An 18,328-nucleotide genomic window follows, 5' to 3' on the forward strand; every position below is an offset into this window, starting at 1 on the left:
TTTTATTAAGCTTTTCTTGATGGTGATTAGTCATAAGTAAAAGAGTAGTATTTTATTAATCATATTCGTCATAGTTGTTGAGTTTGTAAGAATTTGAAATTCTTGGGAAATTGGTGTGGGGTTGGGTTTGAATTTTTCAATAGACGGCATACTCTTTGAGACTTTTGATTTAATCTATGAAGATAATGTAATGAAAATGTGATTCTTTATTAGTAGAGATTTGTTTTTATTTGGATTCAAATTGACTTGTAAACAACTAAATTGTTAGCTAAGAATAATTCGGTTTATTAATAAGAGCTCTAGTCAGCTGTGGTTGTACGTGTCAAATATGGAAGGCAACCCGACCCAGCCCGGCCCGGCCCGTTACAATTTCGACGGCCAAATATGTATTCTCATTTAACTAAATATGTATTCTCATTTACTATACACTGTGCTTTCAGAATTCCTCTTTCTTTAAGAGCACAAACTGAATAGATAAAAGCAAAATCTTAGACTAATAACCCAATAACTCCAATAATCCAATTGTTGAATCAATTCCAATCGAGTCACAGGTATCTAAGATATTTATACCTAACGATTTTTCACAAAGCAGTGACGAAACATATAATTTGTACAAATATATCCATTTTATAAGTCTATACGATTCATTCAGTCATAGAACTATGTATGTCTGTAATAACATGTTGTTAAGGACCGTCCTCCTTAACGTCGATTTCCACACAAAATCAAGAAACGAGATGTCGTCGTTGTCGAGCGCCCAACGTTGGGTCGTGACTTGGACGGCAAAAAAAGGAGCGGTTGAGCGCGAGATCAGCCTCGTCGGCAACCTTAGGAGATGTTTCTTGTTTGCTACTCAATTGAGCCAAAAGAATGATAATTTCATATATTGATTGAATGAATAAAAAAGATAACAGTCTATCCTATTTATAATGCTACTGACTTAATGAATAAGAAAACAAAGATATAGAAAAAAGATATGCTAAATCCCTATAATATCTAAACTAAATAATAATAATAATAGAGGTTCGTATCAACTCCCCCACGGTTAAAATCCACCTTGTCCTCAAGGTGGGAACCACGAAGCAAAAAGGAGAGTTGAAAGCAGAAGCTTCGGCGAGGCAACTCCTCCTGGATCAAACACACACCGAACAGATGAACGTCTCCCTTCTTCACTTCCATAAAAAATCAACAAAGGAGACCCAACTTTGTCGGAAAAATTCCTTGCCAAATCGAAAAGCTTGTCCATGACTCCCAGAATGCCCAAGCATGGCATGTCATTACTCGGAGGGATCAACCTTGCATCTTTGTCGAGCGATGTTGATCGATGATTCATACTTGGAACATCACCGACAATCAAATCCACATAGACACAAGCAATTACGGGCAAATCGGTGTAAGCACCATCTCCTTTCTTGCCCCAACAATTTCCAACAACATTTTTGGATGACACTTGAACAACATTGAGTGAGGCGATTATCTTCTCCACTTCACCAATAGAACCATCCCCCTCTTTATCTTCTAGCAATGTCTCCTCCTTTTCACCAATCTTCTCATCATATACCCCAACGAGCACTTGCGGTGGCTCACTGTCGTTCTTGACAATCCCTTTGTTCTTGAGGAACTCTCCATGGGACTCGTTGTTTTGAACATCAAGAGGAGCGCCATCATTGTGAACATCGGTAATGTCATGGGGAACATCATCACCGAATACTATCGTGAGAGTATTATCAGTTTTCTCTTCGGCTAAATTCTCATCTTGAATGTTCTCCTCAAACTCCTCCCCATCATCCGCATAACAGAGAATGCGTTGTTTACACACATGTCCCACCACCCATTTCTCGGGACAGTGCCAGCAGAGACCCAACCTGGACCGTTCTGACTTCTCCGCTTGGGAGACCCGTATTAGCGGCAGGCGTGGCTGCTCTGGAGTTTGACTGGTCACACGCGCGGGCTGACTGTACAGGTCCCGCGTTGGCTTTTCAGTGGAGTAGCTGGGCTGGTGGGAGGCGGGCTGGACTCGCGCTCTCACCTCCCCCCGAAGGCGAGGTCGGTCCCAGCACGTCTCCGATCGTCGGGGCCGGTCAACGGTCGGTAGCCGCGGTCCTGCTGTTGAGCCGGTGGGTCCCAGCACTTTGGGCGGTGCCGCCGCGTTGCGGTTGTCGGGTTGGGTCTGATGATCTCCGCGATCAGATAGGTGGCCACCCCCCTTGACGTAGCCACCGCGGTGTCGGGGCCAAGCGTCTTGCGCGCTATCGCGGCACCCGATGGCCTGGTATCTCGGCCGTGGGCGACGATCAGGTGGATCCAAGTGGTGTGAGACGTAGGGTGATTCTGGATCAGGCCACGACGGCGGGCGGAGTACTTCCACCCGGCTGCTCGGAGGGTCCCAACTGGTTACACGGCGAAGTTGGGCCTGCTGGTAGGGACGGAATGGCTGTGTGGCCTGAGGGAAGTCGTATTGACGACGACGATAGCCGACGTAGTCGTATGACATGTTAACGGACTGAATCGTGGTTGCGGTAGAAATGGTGGTGATTTATTTGGGGATATGGATGAACGCAGACGGAGGATGCTGAGCTCTGGATGAAAGCACCAGTTGTTAAGGACCGTCCTCCTTAACGTCGATTTCCACACAAAATCAAGAAACGAGATGTCGTCGTTGTCGAGCGCCCAACGTTGGGTCGTGACTTGGACAGCAAAAAAAGGAGCGGTTGAGCGCGAGATCAGCCTCGTCGGCAACCTTAGGAGATGTTTCTTGTTTGCTACTCAATTGAGCCAAAAGAATGATAATTTCATATATTGATTGAATGAATAAAAAAGATAACAGTCTATCCTATTTATAATGCTACTGACTTAATGAATAAGAAAACAAAGATATAGAAAAAAGATATGCTAAATCCCTATAATATCTAAACAAAATAATAATAATAATAATAATAGAGGTTCGTATCATAACACCTCTAACGGAGCGAGTGACATCCATCAGAGCACACCCAATTTTTTTCTATTGAAGTTTTTACCCAATTCTAAAATCAAAAGACAAAATAACATATACTCCAATATACCTGCTTTTTTGTGCATTAACAATCCTACCCCTAATATATTAAGGTGAGATAATTGCAAAAGAGAAGAAAAAAAAAAGCAAAATAAAGTAAAGAATTGAGGAAGACTGGTAGTAGTAGTCACAGTAAGAGTGGAATCAAAATCATCCCCTCCTAACAACAAATGTTTGAGCATTAAATGATACTATTCCTTAATAAATGGAATGGACACAATGTTAACTAGTGTTGATTTGTTTAGACTAAACCAAGTCCATACCATATTGTCTTTCAAAATTCTAGTCCAAGAGTCTTTATTGTACAAATAGGGATAAAAACAAATGAAACAAGAAGTAGCTAAGCATTGAAGAAAATCCACAAACACTAAAACAAGAAGTTAAGCAAGTATAAAAATTCACAGATGACAAACCACATATGCCAATCAAATAAAGCTATAGACTATCTTCATAACATTCCAAATCAGATTCTAGTTAAAAGATAATCAAACTAGATATCAACAAACGATTCTAGATATTGGATAGGTAAGAGCAATCCATTTTAACTATGTATAACAAAGTAAAAGCAGAAATCTAGAAGATAGAAAAAGGAAAATAAATCTTGAGGTCTATTTAATTACTATATTAAAAAATCAATAAAAATCCAACAAAAAGCCATCAAACATCAACCTGGTTTTCTTGCTTATTGGTCTCACCTTTTGCGGTGGTGGGCCCAAAGTCTGCTAAGGCGGAGATGGTGGTTCGTGAATGCGTAGAGAAGAGAGGTGACTAGAATCAAAACCCTAAACCCTAAATCCATAAAAATCGAAGCTTTTCGAATTCACAAAATAAATTATTGTGGTAATTTCTTAATAATTACAGTAGTTGATTTATTTTGTCTTTTAAGTGCTCTCTTCCGCTTTCAACCACTATAGTTTGAATCGTATTTTCTTGGGATAAATTCATAACTTGTACAAATGTTTCATATTGTTTCATATCAGTAAAAAAGTTTGAAATTTATATAAATTATACAAAAAGTTTCATTCGTGTTTCAATTTAGTACATTCCGTTATTTTTGTTTAAATGACGTTAACTCTTTGTCTATATGAAGTACAAAATATTTCATAATTGTTTTATGTTAATACAAAAAGTATTATCACTGTTTTATATTGGTTCAAAAAATATTATTTTATGGTTGGTGAGCCATGTAAGTATAAAGTTAACAACGTTTAAACAAAAATAACTGAATGTACTAAATTGAAACACGATTAACAAGGTAATGATTCAAATGATTCAATTATGATAGTAGTATGAAGTCATTTTACTATGATTCACTTATTAACAAGGTAAAATTATATTTTAGGACATTAAATCGTGGATGTAACAAATTGGGATATTATTTTGTGGAGGGGTGGAGTATTATTTAAAACTAATATACATCAATTATAATATGTACATCAAGATCTTCTTTTGGACATGATTTCGACACCTCAGATTTTCGCCTGCATGTTTGAAACTCCGATCAATGATAAGAGTTTTCATGTACTCAGATTAAGCCATGAATAATGATCATTTCAAATGATAAACTACTCAGATTGATTGATCGATTCGAAGCATATATTTCTCTCAGCCGGACGGCCTTCATGTCTCCATTTCTGATCATTTCTTTACCGCAGTTTTTGAGACAAACGAAGAAGTTGCACGACGCACAGTGAAACCCTTCTTGCTCATGCCTATCCTCACCACAAATGTCGCAGCGGCGTTTTGTGGTGAGAAGTTGAAAGGTGAGAGCGTGTGGGTGAGCTTCGTCGTTCTCGTACTCCTGCCCCAGCTTGATGTTTCTCCACTCGCCAGATGTAGTTTTGAAGCAATCTGGATGGAAGGATATATCGCAGTGGCGGCAATGATACATCCATCTCTTGGGATTCATCTGCGTTTCACACTGATCGCAGTAGAAATCACCGGGACGGTTGAGAGTGGCGTTGTACGTCAAGGGCAGCTGGTGGTGCTTGTCCCATCTAGAGCTGGTCACTGATGCCGGCAGCAAAACGCAACGAAGGTGCACAATGAAATCACATGAGTTGCTGCTGCACCTGTAGCAATCATGTAAACATGCAGGCAGACCACAACCAGCTGCACACAACAAGGAAACAACCAAGGTTGATGAGAACAATTTAGGGAACATATCCGAACTAGTCACAAACTTGAGGAGATGCTTCGGGTGGGCCGTGTGATGTATGGTATCCGGCATACAAGCACACTTGACGTCTGCTTTGAAGTCGCAATGCACACAAGCATAGAACAGCCCATTCATATCATACTTACACACACTGCAACTTTTGTACTTCCAAGGTTTAAGTTTGTTGGGAGATTGAAGAAGTAGCCGGTGATCATCTTCGTGGATTGGAAGAGAGGAGATGCGAGGTGGCAAGTGAAAGCACGCCATGTGAAGATTATATTTGCATTCGCTGCAACTCATATAGCAAGAAGAGATGGGAGTGATGCAGCAGTCACATATTAACTCTGATCTTTTCCCATAATTCTCCTCGTCTTCTTCTTCTTCTTCATCTTCCTCGATTTGATGGTCATGAGGGGATGATGAGACTAAAGTGAGTTTATGTCGGTGATGACGGAACTTATACTTCGCATTCACCAAGTCATCAACACGAGGGATGATGGGTGGTATCAATGTTCTTCCTCCCCTTTGTTTCATCACAAAGGGTGTAATTAGTTCCTCAACCACCTCGTCTGTTGGAAGATGGATCGTGTCTTTTCGATTGGATGCATCAGCGTCATTTCTGTTGGAAAGGACAAAAACTAAGATAATTGAAGGATTACAAGTAATGACATTAATGAAGATTCAAATTACACTATGCTAGCACATACTTAATGGTACGAGGCGGCTTGTTGAAGGCACATTGGATGTGGACAATATATCTGCAGAGTTGACAATGATATACCCAATATTGGGGGAACAAAAATTTGCTGCAAACATCACATTTGTAGTCAAACTTGATATATTCAAGTGGGACATGAAATGAAAGAGCGAGAGAGTGATGGTGGTCTTTCCTTTCGATGGTTAGAGGCAAGGATGCACATCTCTCATGGATCCAATATTGACAAGCTTCATTGATGCATGTATATGAACTCCCCTTGCGTGTGGTGCCGCAAGCATTGCATTTGAAGGAACACCATCTCCTCAACAACTTCAATTCATGTTTGGGGTGACTTGGATGATGTATCACAGCCCGCCTTTGTTCATCATCGTCATCTTCTGTTGCATCCACCACGTCACCTCCTTGCGCGCATCTCAAGTGCATCTGAAACTTACATCCTGAGCTTGTACATCTGTAACAAATTCCCCATGTCAACCTTTCACAAAATTCACACTTAAGTGAATGACGTTCCCACCAATATCGATGCCGTTTTTGGATGAGTATGTGTTGAGGATGCAATGGATGTTGTATCTTTCTCGCCATTGATACACATTCTTCGTGAAATAATTTTGAATCCCAACATCTCTTGCTGCATCCATAAGCTTGCTCTCCACTACTAAACGGTTGTTCACAACCATAACATTGATTTCCTCTTTGAGTTTCCACCAAAGTAAGTGGATGCTTGTGCATCCAATGATCAAACATCTCTTTCTCCTCCTCCTCTTCCTTCTGCTCTTCATCGTCCTCCTCTTCCTTCTCCTCTTCATCCTCATCCTCTTCCTCTTCCTTCTCCTCTTCATCCTCCTCCTCCTCCTCCTCTTCCTCCTCCTCCTCCTCTTCCTCCTCCTCCTCCTCCTTCTCATCCACCTCCTCTTCCTTCTCCTCTTCATCCTCATCCTCTTCCTCTTCCTTCTCTTCATCCTCCTCCTCCTCTTCCTTCTCATCCTCCTCCTCTTCCTTCTCCTCTTCATCCTCTTCCTTCTCTTCCTCTTCCTCTTCCTCTTCCTCTTCCTCTTCCTCTTCTCCATCCTCCTCCTCTTCCTCTTCCTCTTCCTCTTCCACTTCCACTTCTCACAATAACTGACAAACAAAATATCATATATTTAAAACATTTTAGAGCTAGCATTGATCACCACCATCATATAAAATATCCAACCTCAGCAAAGAATACTGTATCACAACGACAAAGTATCTCACTCAAAGAATCTCTTTTTTTTTGGCATTCTCTTTGTCTTTTATCATAATGATGGCCTAATTTCACTGAGGAATAATTCTTTTCTTGATGCATGTGACTAAATGTTTTATTCTCAATTATAATGTATGTGCTTTGAGGATTTCTCTTTTTTAAAGAGCACAAACTGAATAGATCAGATTGATCATGTGACTAATTTCATAATTAAATAAGTAATTTTAGAATAGCTGTTATATCTAATCATATAATCATCTTATATAATCATATAATCATCTTATATAAGATATGAGAGAAAATATGAAAGAAAAGAATAATGACACTCATATATAATGGAAATATAAAAGTAGAATGTCCACATTCATAGAAGTGAGATACCCTCTCCGTCCCAAGGTAGATGTCACACTTTCCTTTTTAGTTTGTCCCACAAAAGATGTCACATTTCTTCTTTTGAAAAAAGTTCCCTCTCACATCAATTATAAATTTATATTTCCTCTCACCACTTAACACACAAAATAACATCTCCTAAAATCCCGTGCCATCTCCCAAGTGTGACATCTACCTTGGGATGGAGGGAGTATTATATATGTGATCAATCTGAAATATATTCTTCATAAGATCTAATATTGAAAATTTTAGGTTTAAAGACTGTATCAAAGAGGACTCGATACAATCCATTCGTTCATAGAACTATTTACTTTAATCTACCCTAATTAAATAAGTTGAGATAAAGGAAAAGGAAAAGCAAAAGAAAAGAGAAAGAAAAATTTGACAAAGAATAATGTATGTATCAGAACACAAAATATTTCACTCAATTGTCACTTCACTCCAACAATCTCTTTTTTCTTTTATTGATTCATGTGACAAAATATATATACCCAATCATTATGTATTGTGCTTTCAGCATTTCAGTTTTTCAACAGCACAAACTGAATGGATATAAAAGTTCGAACATAGGAGACAAAAGAATACTAAGACTTTAAATAATGGAGGGAAAAAATATATAACTCAATCATTATGTATTATGCTTTCAAGTTTAGAACAAATAGATAACAATTAAATCAAAACTAACAATTTATTGATATCAAGTGAGGTAGCATGAAAATGAGCACCTTAGTTGTTGGTTGCAATCACTACAATAATAACATCTTTATGCTACACCACCATGGCCCAAATCCGAACTTGTGATAGAAAGGCCCAGCCTACACCACCATGAGATATTTGGAATTGGGGAACAAATGGATTCTTGAATCCACGCATCAAGTTGAAATTTTGATAGGATTTTGGAGAGTGAATTTATGATGTAATTTTTTAACTATTCCTATTGTCATTCGATTTTCTTGCCATCGTGATTGCTTGAAACTTAATCCGGGTTAGGACGAGAGTCAACGACTCAACGTTGACCCGACACAGGTGTATCTTGACTCATTGACTTTATAGTGGTTAAAGTATTTAGAATAATTTGTGTATACAAATATGAATTGGCCCTATCATCAATGCTCTTTGGGCTCATGTCCATCTCTTAGGCCCAACTAAGCCCTTTTAAAATCAATACTACTGTATACTCCCTTCATCCCTGAAAATTTGTTACGTATTTCCATTTCCACATGTCCCACAAAATTTGTCACATTTCACTACCTTATTTCACTCATATATTATTATTAAACTAATATTTAAATATAAGTCTCACGTTCCACTAACTTATTCAACTCATTTTTTATTACCTTTTCAAAACTTGTGCATGGTCAAAATGCAAAATTTAAGGGAGGAAGGGAGTATACCGGAAGGAATTAGGTTTAATTAGGATAAAATGGGGATTTCCATTTATTTTAAAGGATAGTTTTGTCATTTTAATAATTAGTATCTTATTTTGGGAGGAAGTCAACCACTTTTCATTTATTCATCCAACATGCCTTTACAATGAAACTTACACGTCGGAAAATATTGTCAACTCAAAATCATGGAAATTGTCAACAACAACCATTTCATGAATTTTTTTCCAATATATATGTATACAAACACATGTAACCAAACAAGCTTCGGTGATACTATTCAGCCATGTTTCTCATGAAAGAAGTCTTACGCATGTTTAGTAAGCACATCATCGACTTCAAAAAATCAATTCTGTTCATCCTAGGTAAAAACATCGCAAAATACATCTACTGGATTATTATTATTATTATTATTATTATTATTATTATTATTATTATTATTATTATTATTATGATATGTATTGAGTGTGCTACAAAAACTCAGGGCTCATATGGAGCTTCAAGATGGTGGAGCAGACATTTGTCAACATATTAATCACGCGTCTCGCCACGGAGAATAATTATGACCTCCTAGGCTCTGTGGGCGTCGTGAATTTGCTGGAACTATTGTACGTTCTTCTCATACTGATCTCCTCCTACGCAAGTAACAGAATCAAGGTTTACAAGGGCCGTTTCTTCATGGTGGTTTTCTCCACTACATTTTTCTTCATCGTAAGTCTGTCATTATCAAATTAATAGATTTGTTAGTTGCAGTGTGTGATAATAATCATAATAATAATAATAATATTGGCAGGGATTGATACACAGCTTCGCGGAGGCTGGAAATGACGATGAATGGCAGCTTAGTTTAGGGTTATTCTACCCTGCTATGGCGATAATGGCTTTTGGGCGAGGGGCGCTGGCCGTCACGCTGAAAGCATTTCTCGACGACCAGTTTAGGTCGAAGTATGGCGACGACAATGAGAGACAACAACACACCAAATTCTGGTGGTCTCTAGTCTCCTCATTGGCTGCCCTCTTCGTTCAGGTGTCGCCTTTAACGGGATTCGACTTGAAAAAACTCGAAAAAGTATTAATCGTTGTGATGGGATGTTTCTTCTTAGTGTTCACATTTGGTTTTGATTACTACTCCGATGATAAGGAGAGGAAACACAACGTTACTTCGATTGCAAAAGTAAAGAGGCCAGTGAATATTTTGGCGTTGTGGGGTTGTTTATCCGTTTTAAGCATAGTTTTTGCTTCGGGAAGCACCTTCTTCTTCTTAGAAGCCATCACGCTTAGTGACCGGGAATATATTATACCTGTCATTCTCTTACTCGACAACTTGACTAGATTCACGGGGTTTGTGGTCTCAGAATCCTGCAGCCTCGTAATAATAAAACTCAAGGAGCAAAAGCGATACAACATACAGAAGATGGAGCTGGTGAGAATCGGCATGGGAATGTGGTGCTGCGTGCTGTGCTGCAACTTCGCTGTGGGTGTTTCGACACACAGGAAGTACGGAGCAGGTGGTAGCAAAATGAGCGTATATTGGCTAACTCCACAGTTCTTTCTACTGGGACTGGTGAGGGGACTAGCTAAAGACGGGTTTCAATCGTTGTACGAGTCTCAGGTAAGGAAATACGGGTGGGCGTTGGGAGAGCTCGCGCGAGGAGTTGGTTGCTTATTGAGCATACTTTGCATTCGCATCTTCAGCGGGAAGAATTTCAAATGGTTCCAGAACAATGTAGACACCAGTAGCCTCAACAAGTATTATAGTTTTTTGGCTGTTTTAAGTGTTGCGAATGCTATGCTTTACTGTTGGATCGCGGGTTGGTACCTAGCCCAACCTTTCCTAGGGAAACTCAAACAAAAACGAGGTGGTAGAGTAATGGATAGCAGAATGCACAATCCAGAAGGAAGCTCCGGGAAATATGATCATGACGACAAGAAGATGAAAGACAAGTCTTGGTGAAATTCATGAATTGCGTTTGATTTACATGCATGCATGTTCATAAGCTGCCATGATTTCATAAAATTAAACTGCGGCTTATATTTTTTTTTCTTTTTTGTTTTTATTTGTTATCATATTTTACTTCATTTGCCAAGATGTGGCAGGTGTGTTGTTGCTTTTAAAAATGTTGTTGTAACAAACAAGGTACATCCCTTGCTTATGTAAATCCATTGTTTATATGTTTTTATTGATGCTAAACTACGAAGCAATCTTCACACCAGAAATCCCAACAGATGATCAACATTCAACACCAAAAAATAACAAATTAATGTATAGTATAAATTGTTGTCTAATAGCGTGCAGTGTCACGTTTTTTATACGTGTAGACAAAGTTGTCTTGCGCTTTGGGGATTGACTATATCCTCAAGTTGAAGAATCAATATACTAATATACTCCGGTGGTGTTCGGTTTCCTAGATAAAATAATACCAAGATGTAATCTAGGATTGAATTGTAAGATTATTTTAGTCATATGGGGTTAGCTATGACTAGATATCCCATGATTATTCATCTAGGATTGAGTTGTGAGATTAAATCTCATGAACCAAACACACTACTAATTTAATCTCGGATACAATCTTGCAAACCGAACATTATTCTAGGTAAGATTCAAGATTAAGTAAATACTAGTTGCCTTAATATTGTAATCTATCGTGCATCAATAATTCAGGCAACATCCTACAACTAGATAATATTTTACTGATGTCAAACTTTGACGTAAAAATAGTGACGGATTTATTTAAATCGGTTGGCCGCCCATCGCTGGTTCCTTCCGCCAGGTTGCGTTCGCTTAAAAAACGAGTATAAAAAAATAAAAAAAATTGGTTCAACTGTTGGTTGGTTTTGAAAGTTAAACTACTATGAGTATACTATGATTTTATTGTGAACTTAACAACTAACAAGTGTCAGATTTTGTGCATTTTCTGGCCATGTTGCATTCACTAAAACAGTAAAAAACTAAATATAAAAAAATCGGTTCAACGGTTTGACAGTTTAAAGATTGGTCCGACCGATTAATCTGGTTAATAGCGGCCCAAAGGTTTGGCAATTTTTTCTGTCTTAATCGGACCGGGCATCGGGTCGATTCCCGGCCAACTTGGCCAATCCAGTTCGGTTTTCAAACTCTGGCTCGAAAAGATAATTGAAAAGGATTCAGAGGTTAGCAAGAAACATCTAATTTCTATTAGAGCATCTCCAGTGGGCGGATGTCCCGGTCGGACATCCACTAGGACATCCCAAAAACACCTCCTGCCACGTCACTAGGACTTCCCATCCCACTGCCACGTCACTAGGACATCCCCTGCACAATCCGCCCTTCCCATAGTTTTAAAATCATCACATTCAAAATTGGCCACGCAAAATGACTATTAATCATAGTTTTAAAATTGGACCAGACCTGCCTGTTCGGCTGTAAATTGATGCTTGAACCGGCTCGATTGATTGAACTAAAAATCAATATCTTGAATTATTCACTTTTCCGTCAAATTTAAAATATTGGTATATATAAATGCATCTAGATGAAGAGTAACAAAACATTCGACTCCTTGGTTATTAAAACTAATATTCCCTCCATTCGCCGTTTAAAGAGCCCTTTTGTCTTGGTACGGATTTTTGTATTTGACTTTGTGAAAAAAGTAAAGGGAGAAAATGAGGGGAATGTGGGACTGGGACCCATTTAAAGTACACATTTATATTGGATTGTGAGTGTAAAAAGTTGGTGAAATATGAGATCATCATACCAAAAGTGGAATAAAGTACTCCCTCCGTCCTCCCAATAATTGTCCACTTTGGTTCCGGCACGGGTTTTTAAGAAATGTAAAGGAAAGTTGATCGAAAAAAGTTAGTAGAATATGAGTCACTTTTATATATTAGTTTTATAATAAAATGTGAGTGGAATAAGTTAGTGAAATGTGAGACCTACTTACCATTTATGTTAAAAAAATGAAAGTGGACAATTAATAGGGGACGGAAGAAGTAAATGATTGTATAAATCGTGGACAACTCAAAATGATAAAATAATTCTTTAAATGATGGAGACCGGGTATATTACTTGAATGAAGAAAAATTGGACAGTGGCTGATCAATTTAGAAAAATAAGGTTACACTTGACTAGTTTTGATTAGTTTTCGCTCTTATTTTTTCAACTAGACACTCAAGATCGGATCATGTGATATACAAAATGATTAACTGATAGGAATATTTTTGCTATTTTTATTATCATGAATTTTTATGATTATTCGTCCTGATTGGAGTACTAAAAACATCTCCAAACATTTACACTAAATTCAATCACATTTTAGTATAAATATCACATCAAATATGATTTTACTACAACCATTTACACTAAATTTAAAAGAATATTCTCTATATCATGCCATTTTTACATACAAAATTTGAAAAAGTTTTTTATTTTTTTAGTGTAAATTTAAAAATAAGTACTACTCCCTCCGTCCCGCACTACTTGCACTTATTTCCTTTCTGGGCGTCCCAAGTTATTTGCACTCTTTCCACTTTTAGTAACAATTTATACCTACAGCCGTAATTGTTGACTTTGTCTATCACTCATTCCTTAATCTCCGTGCCCAAAAGGAAAGGTGCGAGTAGTGCGGGACGGAGGGAGTATTATTTTTTACTCAAAAATAAAAAATGGGATTAGAATTAGAGTATTGTTGGACTAATTATTTATCTCATTTTAGGTTTTAATGTATTATTGGAGATGGTCTAAAATGATCTTTCTATGCCTTTGAATCTATCCAAGTCAACGTGTCTATCAATGTCCTGAGTCCACTCTTTGGCACTATATTCCATCACAACTAGTATGCGCGGTTGCTGCTGTTAGCAAATAAAAAATACTAATACTATTGTACTCACTCTGTTCTACTAAAGATGACTTACTTTCATTTTTAATTTGTCCTAACTAAGATGACCCATTATTAAAGATGCATAAAATCTCATGCCGTCCAAGAAAGGGGTCATCTTCCTTGGGACAGAGGGAGTATATAATTTTATTACTTATGGATGCTATTAAAATGCCCACTAATCTTTAAAATGTTAATTATAATTAAATAGTACTATTAGTAATCATTAGATCATCAAATCAAGACCCAATATTATCAAGCCTGGAGTATTACTAATATTATGAACAAAAAAAGAATCATTGATATATACCCGTGTTGATATTTTTATTATACTACTATATTGACATTACGATCATATGCCTTAAATTTGCTAATTGTTATTATATCCTTTTTATATTAAATAAAAATAAATAAATTACGCATAGCAATGATAGAGACCATTTGGATATCAGCTATCGGATATTTCCCTATTCTATCCGAAAATCGTCGGATATCGGATCAAATCAGGTAACTATATTTAGGGAAAATCAGGTATAACCCGATTTCCTAATTTAATTACTTACAATAAATTACTAGCTAGGTTAGGTTTTCTAATATTCTTTATTATGAAAAACACAGCCGTGTGTCTCTCTTCATTTCCTCACTTCTTCTTCTCTCCCTCTGACTTTTCTACTTTTCTTCATTTTGTTTGGAATGATATATTGTTATAATTATAGTTTGTATATATCATACAAACACTCTTGATCAATGAACAAAACCCATGTTTGTCGATTTCTCTTATCGCTAACTACGTAGGTGGAAGATATTTTTTTATTGAAGAAATGAGGGATTTCATAAGGCTTTGTGACATTAATTCTCTCCCTCTACATGCATGTTTTATGTGTGTAAAGTTCACATCTAATTCCCTGCCCACTGGTGAGTCAGTAACATATTTTTTGTGAGTAAATGAAATTAGTAAATGAGTCAGTAACAATATCATACTAATGTGGAGTTCGGGTGTGCACCACCGGTACCCAACAAAGAGGACTTTGAAATCACTAAATAAATATATAGATCATTCTCCTTATTGTCAATTGGTGTAATAGATCAATTGGTGTAAGATGAAACCTGTGGATGTATATATCATTTGCATCCTGTGTCCTTTCAAGTTCCATGTCACTAATCCCTTTTCTCTCAAACCTAATCGCATGTGCTGACCTATTCTCTCTGGATGCCTCTTCGATCTCTCTATATTGTATTGAGATCATCTTTTGGTAACTTGTATCCACGACTAAACTTAAGATAGTAGTTTATATAAATAACACTGTATAAGGGCGTGATTAATTGAAATAATTCTTAGTGGATTATATTTTTTTAAAATTCAAATTATTAAATAAAATTTAAAGTATATTAATGTCAATTCTTATATATGGTAATTAAACTAACCACTTTCTTCCTCCTTAAAGTCATCTTAAACTTTAAATTTACGTAACTCTCTCATTTAAATAATTTTTTCATAAAAAATATATCAAATTAAAGATAATTTCATAAAGATTCTCACGAGATCCCAATTGCATATGTTTCGACGATGATCAGATGATGAAATTTTACAATTTTTATTTCAATTATCGTATATGTTATAAACAATCAATAAATGTATCAAAAAATTTTATAATGCATGTAAAATATCAATAAAACTGTGTTGATATTTTTACTTGTGTTGAAATTTTCATGTCTTTGTGTTGATATTTGTAATACACTATGTTGATATAAAAAACCGTGAAAATTATTACGTTATACTCCCTCCGTCCCAACTAAGTTGAGTCACAACTTTTAGGCACATTGATTAAGAAATTGGGTTGAAAAGTAGGAGAGAGAAATAAAGTAAGAAAGATAAATGAGAGAGTAAAGTAGATGATGGAATAAAGTGAGAATGATTGAATGTATTGTTTTTTGTCAAAAAACAAAATGGCACAACTTAGTTGTGACATTCCAAAAAGGAATACGATTCAACTTAGTTGAGATGGAGGGAGTAACAGATTGATTATTTTACTTTTTTGTTGATATTTCACATCCACTCAGTTTAAGATCTAATGGTGTAGTATTGATCTTAATTATGGATGACATGTTGTATGCATTTTAACATAACCCATACTCCATATACTTTATAAATGGAGTAATATATGAGAGTAATGCAACATTGAATTAAAAGAATAACGACCAAATTATAATATACGCGGTCAACGAAATTGTGGGTTAATGATACAAATAATAATTTTATTTTTTAATTTATTATTGTTAATAAAAACTACTCATATATTTATAGTAGGAATATAAAGAGGTTAAATGCTAATATAGAGTGTAAATTAATAATAACGATAACTATACAATATACTCTAGATTCACGTATAAAATTAGATAACGTATGTATTAGAATTTGGGCTTTTGAAGACATTGGATTTCAAGATGATAAACATATGTTTGTGGTGCTCTAAATTGTGACTTCGATAACATAAGAACAATGGGCTTCAGCATGGCCTTACGGCTCTTTAAGATTGGATAGAGTTTGCAGCATGAACGGGTTTTTTCTTCTTTTGTACTAAACTAAAACTTAGATTCCGTGATTGTACTTGAGTTTTTTTTTATTCCGTGTTTGGGAGAGACGCATGACCCTCATGCGTCTCCTTTTAATGAAACGCATGACCATTATGCGTCTTTGTGCAAATCACCCGGTCGGGTGTTTTTTCACTTGCAAATCACCCGGTCGGGTGTTTTGCCACTTGCAATCTCACAATTCGAAAAAATTGAGAGACGCATGTCCCTCATGCGTCTCTCACAAAGACGCATAATGATCATGCGTTTCATTAAAAGGAGACGCATGAGGGTCATGCGTCTCTCCCAAACACGGAATAAAAAAAACTCCAGTACAATCACGGAATCTAAGTTTTAGTTTAGAACAAAAGAAGAAAAAACCCCAGCATGAACGGAGACATGTTTTCCTAGAAGGCTCGAGAAGTTCGATTGTATGTATTGGAGTTGGAAGAATGGGATGGTGACTAATAAATTCGGATTTTGTATGTAGTGATTCGCTGTCATTAAATTTTTTTATTTTTCCTGAAAATTTTGATGATTGTTGGTCGTGAGTTTTTGACTAGGGTGAAGTTTTAGACACGTTAGGCCACCGATTGGAAACAGTCTTTCTTTGTTTTCAAAACTATGTGAGACACGTTTGGCGAATCTTGTGACCCAATCCTCCATCGCTGTGGACAAAGTTGATTGCTGTCAAGCAGATGGGAGGAAGCTAGCATTGGAATAATAATACAGTAGTATATGGTCAAGTTGAGAAGAGACGAGTAAATATTAATCCTATATATGCATATGTAAACTGATTAAATTTCCAGCATGGATTCCCCCAACCTAGAAGACCCAACCTGTTTTCCTCACCCCAGTGGCATTACTACCAAATCCATCATTTTCATCTTAGGTAAAATATCTACCAAATTCAATGTCCTCATTATGATTATATATTTATATAAATATATATATTGATTGTGCTACAAAAACGCAGGGCTCATATGGAGCTACATGATGGTGGAGAAAACTTTTCTCGACATCTTGATCACGCGCCTCGTCAAGGCGTGGAAGGCGTACGACCTCCGGATTTCTGCGATTGTCGTTAGTTCGCATGAAGCAGCAACCTTTTTATTCGTAGCGATATTCAGTTATGCAACCGACGTTAATAGGAGCCGCTTGGGCCGTTTCCGAATGGTGGTTTTCTCCACTACAGTTTGCATCGCCGTGAGTAGTTATTATCAAATCATTAGATTTGTCCGTTGCAAGCTTTGACACTCTAAATGTTAAATAAAAAGATTACACAATTTAAACTAGACGACGACAACAATGTGGAAAATCTAGGAGTATATATCCTGCTTCATTATTTGGGAATTAATATACAACTTTGAACTAATTTTGAAGAGTTGAGTTGAAAAATAAGGGTAATTTTGAAGAGTTGAAAAATAAGGGTAATTTTGGTTTCAAAAGCCAACACGATAGCGACATACAAGGAATTGAAAAGTCTAATTGACTAATAAATTGATTTTATGTCATTTTGATATGTTCATAAAATATAGTACTACTAATAGGCTGTTATTATCATAGACATAAGCTCATGCTAGTATGCTTAATATATCAATTCAGTTACTCATTCTAATGTACGACTCACTATTTTTTTACTCAGAATAGTACAATTTTTTATACTCATAATACATGTGTTTTTTCCATTACTACCTTTGTACCTAAAATAGGATCATTTCTTCATCTATAATACATGTTCATTCCTTCCATCTTTAATGGTAGGGATGACAATGGATCTTGGATCCAGATCCATGGACCCAAAACCATTTTTTATGACCATATGTACTGGATATATATTATTCCTTTAAGTTTTGGATTTGGATTATGTATTATATTGAAATCCTATCCAGGGATCTATTCTATTATTCCTTCCATCATTTTGGAAAATTCAGTATTAGTTGTCCCATTTTTAATTACTTACTATTTTGATAAAA

General features: G+C 36.6%; 2 protein-coding genes across 2 annotated transcripts; one reads left to right on the forward strand and one right to left on the reverse strand.

Annotated features, from left to right (window-relative positions):
* Positions 1-4,514: 4,514 nt before the first annotated feature.
* Positions 4,515-6,777, reverse strand: LOC121793534. Its single transcript, XM_042191558.1, has 2 exons — positions 5,921-6,777; positions 4,515-5,832 (listed from the first exon to the last, which is right to left on the reverse strand). The coding sequence occupies exons 1-2, from the start codon at positions 6,673-6,675 to the stop codon at positions 4,581-4,583; spliced, it is 2,007 nt and encodes a 668-aa protein (XP_042047492.1). The 5' UTR covers positions 6,676-6,777; the 3' UTR covers positions 4,515-4,580.
* Positions 6,778-9,211: 2,434 nt separating this feature from the next.
* LOC121794614 (protein NRT1/ PTR FAMILY 5.11-like) lies at positions 9,212-11,122 on the forward strand. Its single transcript, XM_042192861.1, has 3 exons — positions 9,212-9,296; positions 9,416-9,642; positions 9,725-11,122. The coding sequence occupies exons 1-3, from the start codon at positions 9,218-9,220 to the stop codon at positions 10,883-10,885; spliced, it is 1,467 nt and encodes a 488-aa protein (XP_042048795.1). The 5' UTR covers positions 9,212-9,217; the 3' UTR covers positions 10,886-11,122.
* Positions 11,123-18,328: the final 7,206 nt, after the last annotated feature.

The sequence above is a fragment of the Salvia splendens genome, chromosome 3 (genome assembly GCF_004379255.2).
Source record: "Salvia splendens isolate huo1 chromosome 3, SspV2, whole genome shotgun sequence".
In the NCBI taxonomy this organism is placed as follows: Eukaryota; Viridiplantae; Streptophyta; class Magnoliopsida; order Lamiales; family Lamiaceae; genus Salvia; species Salvia splendens.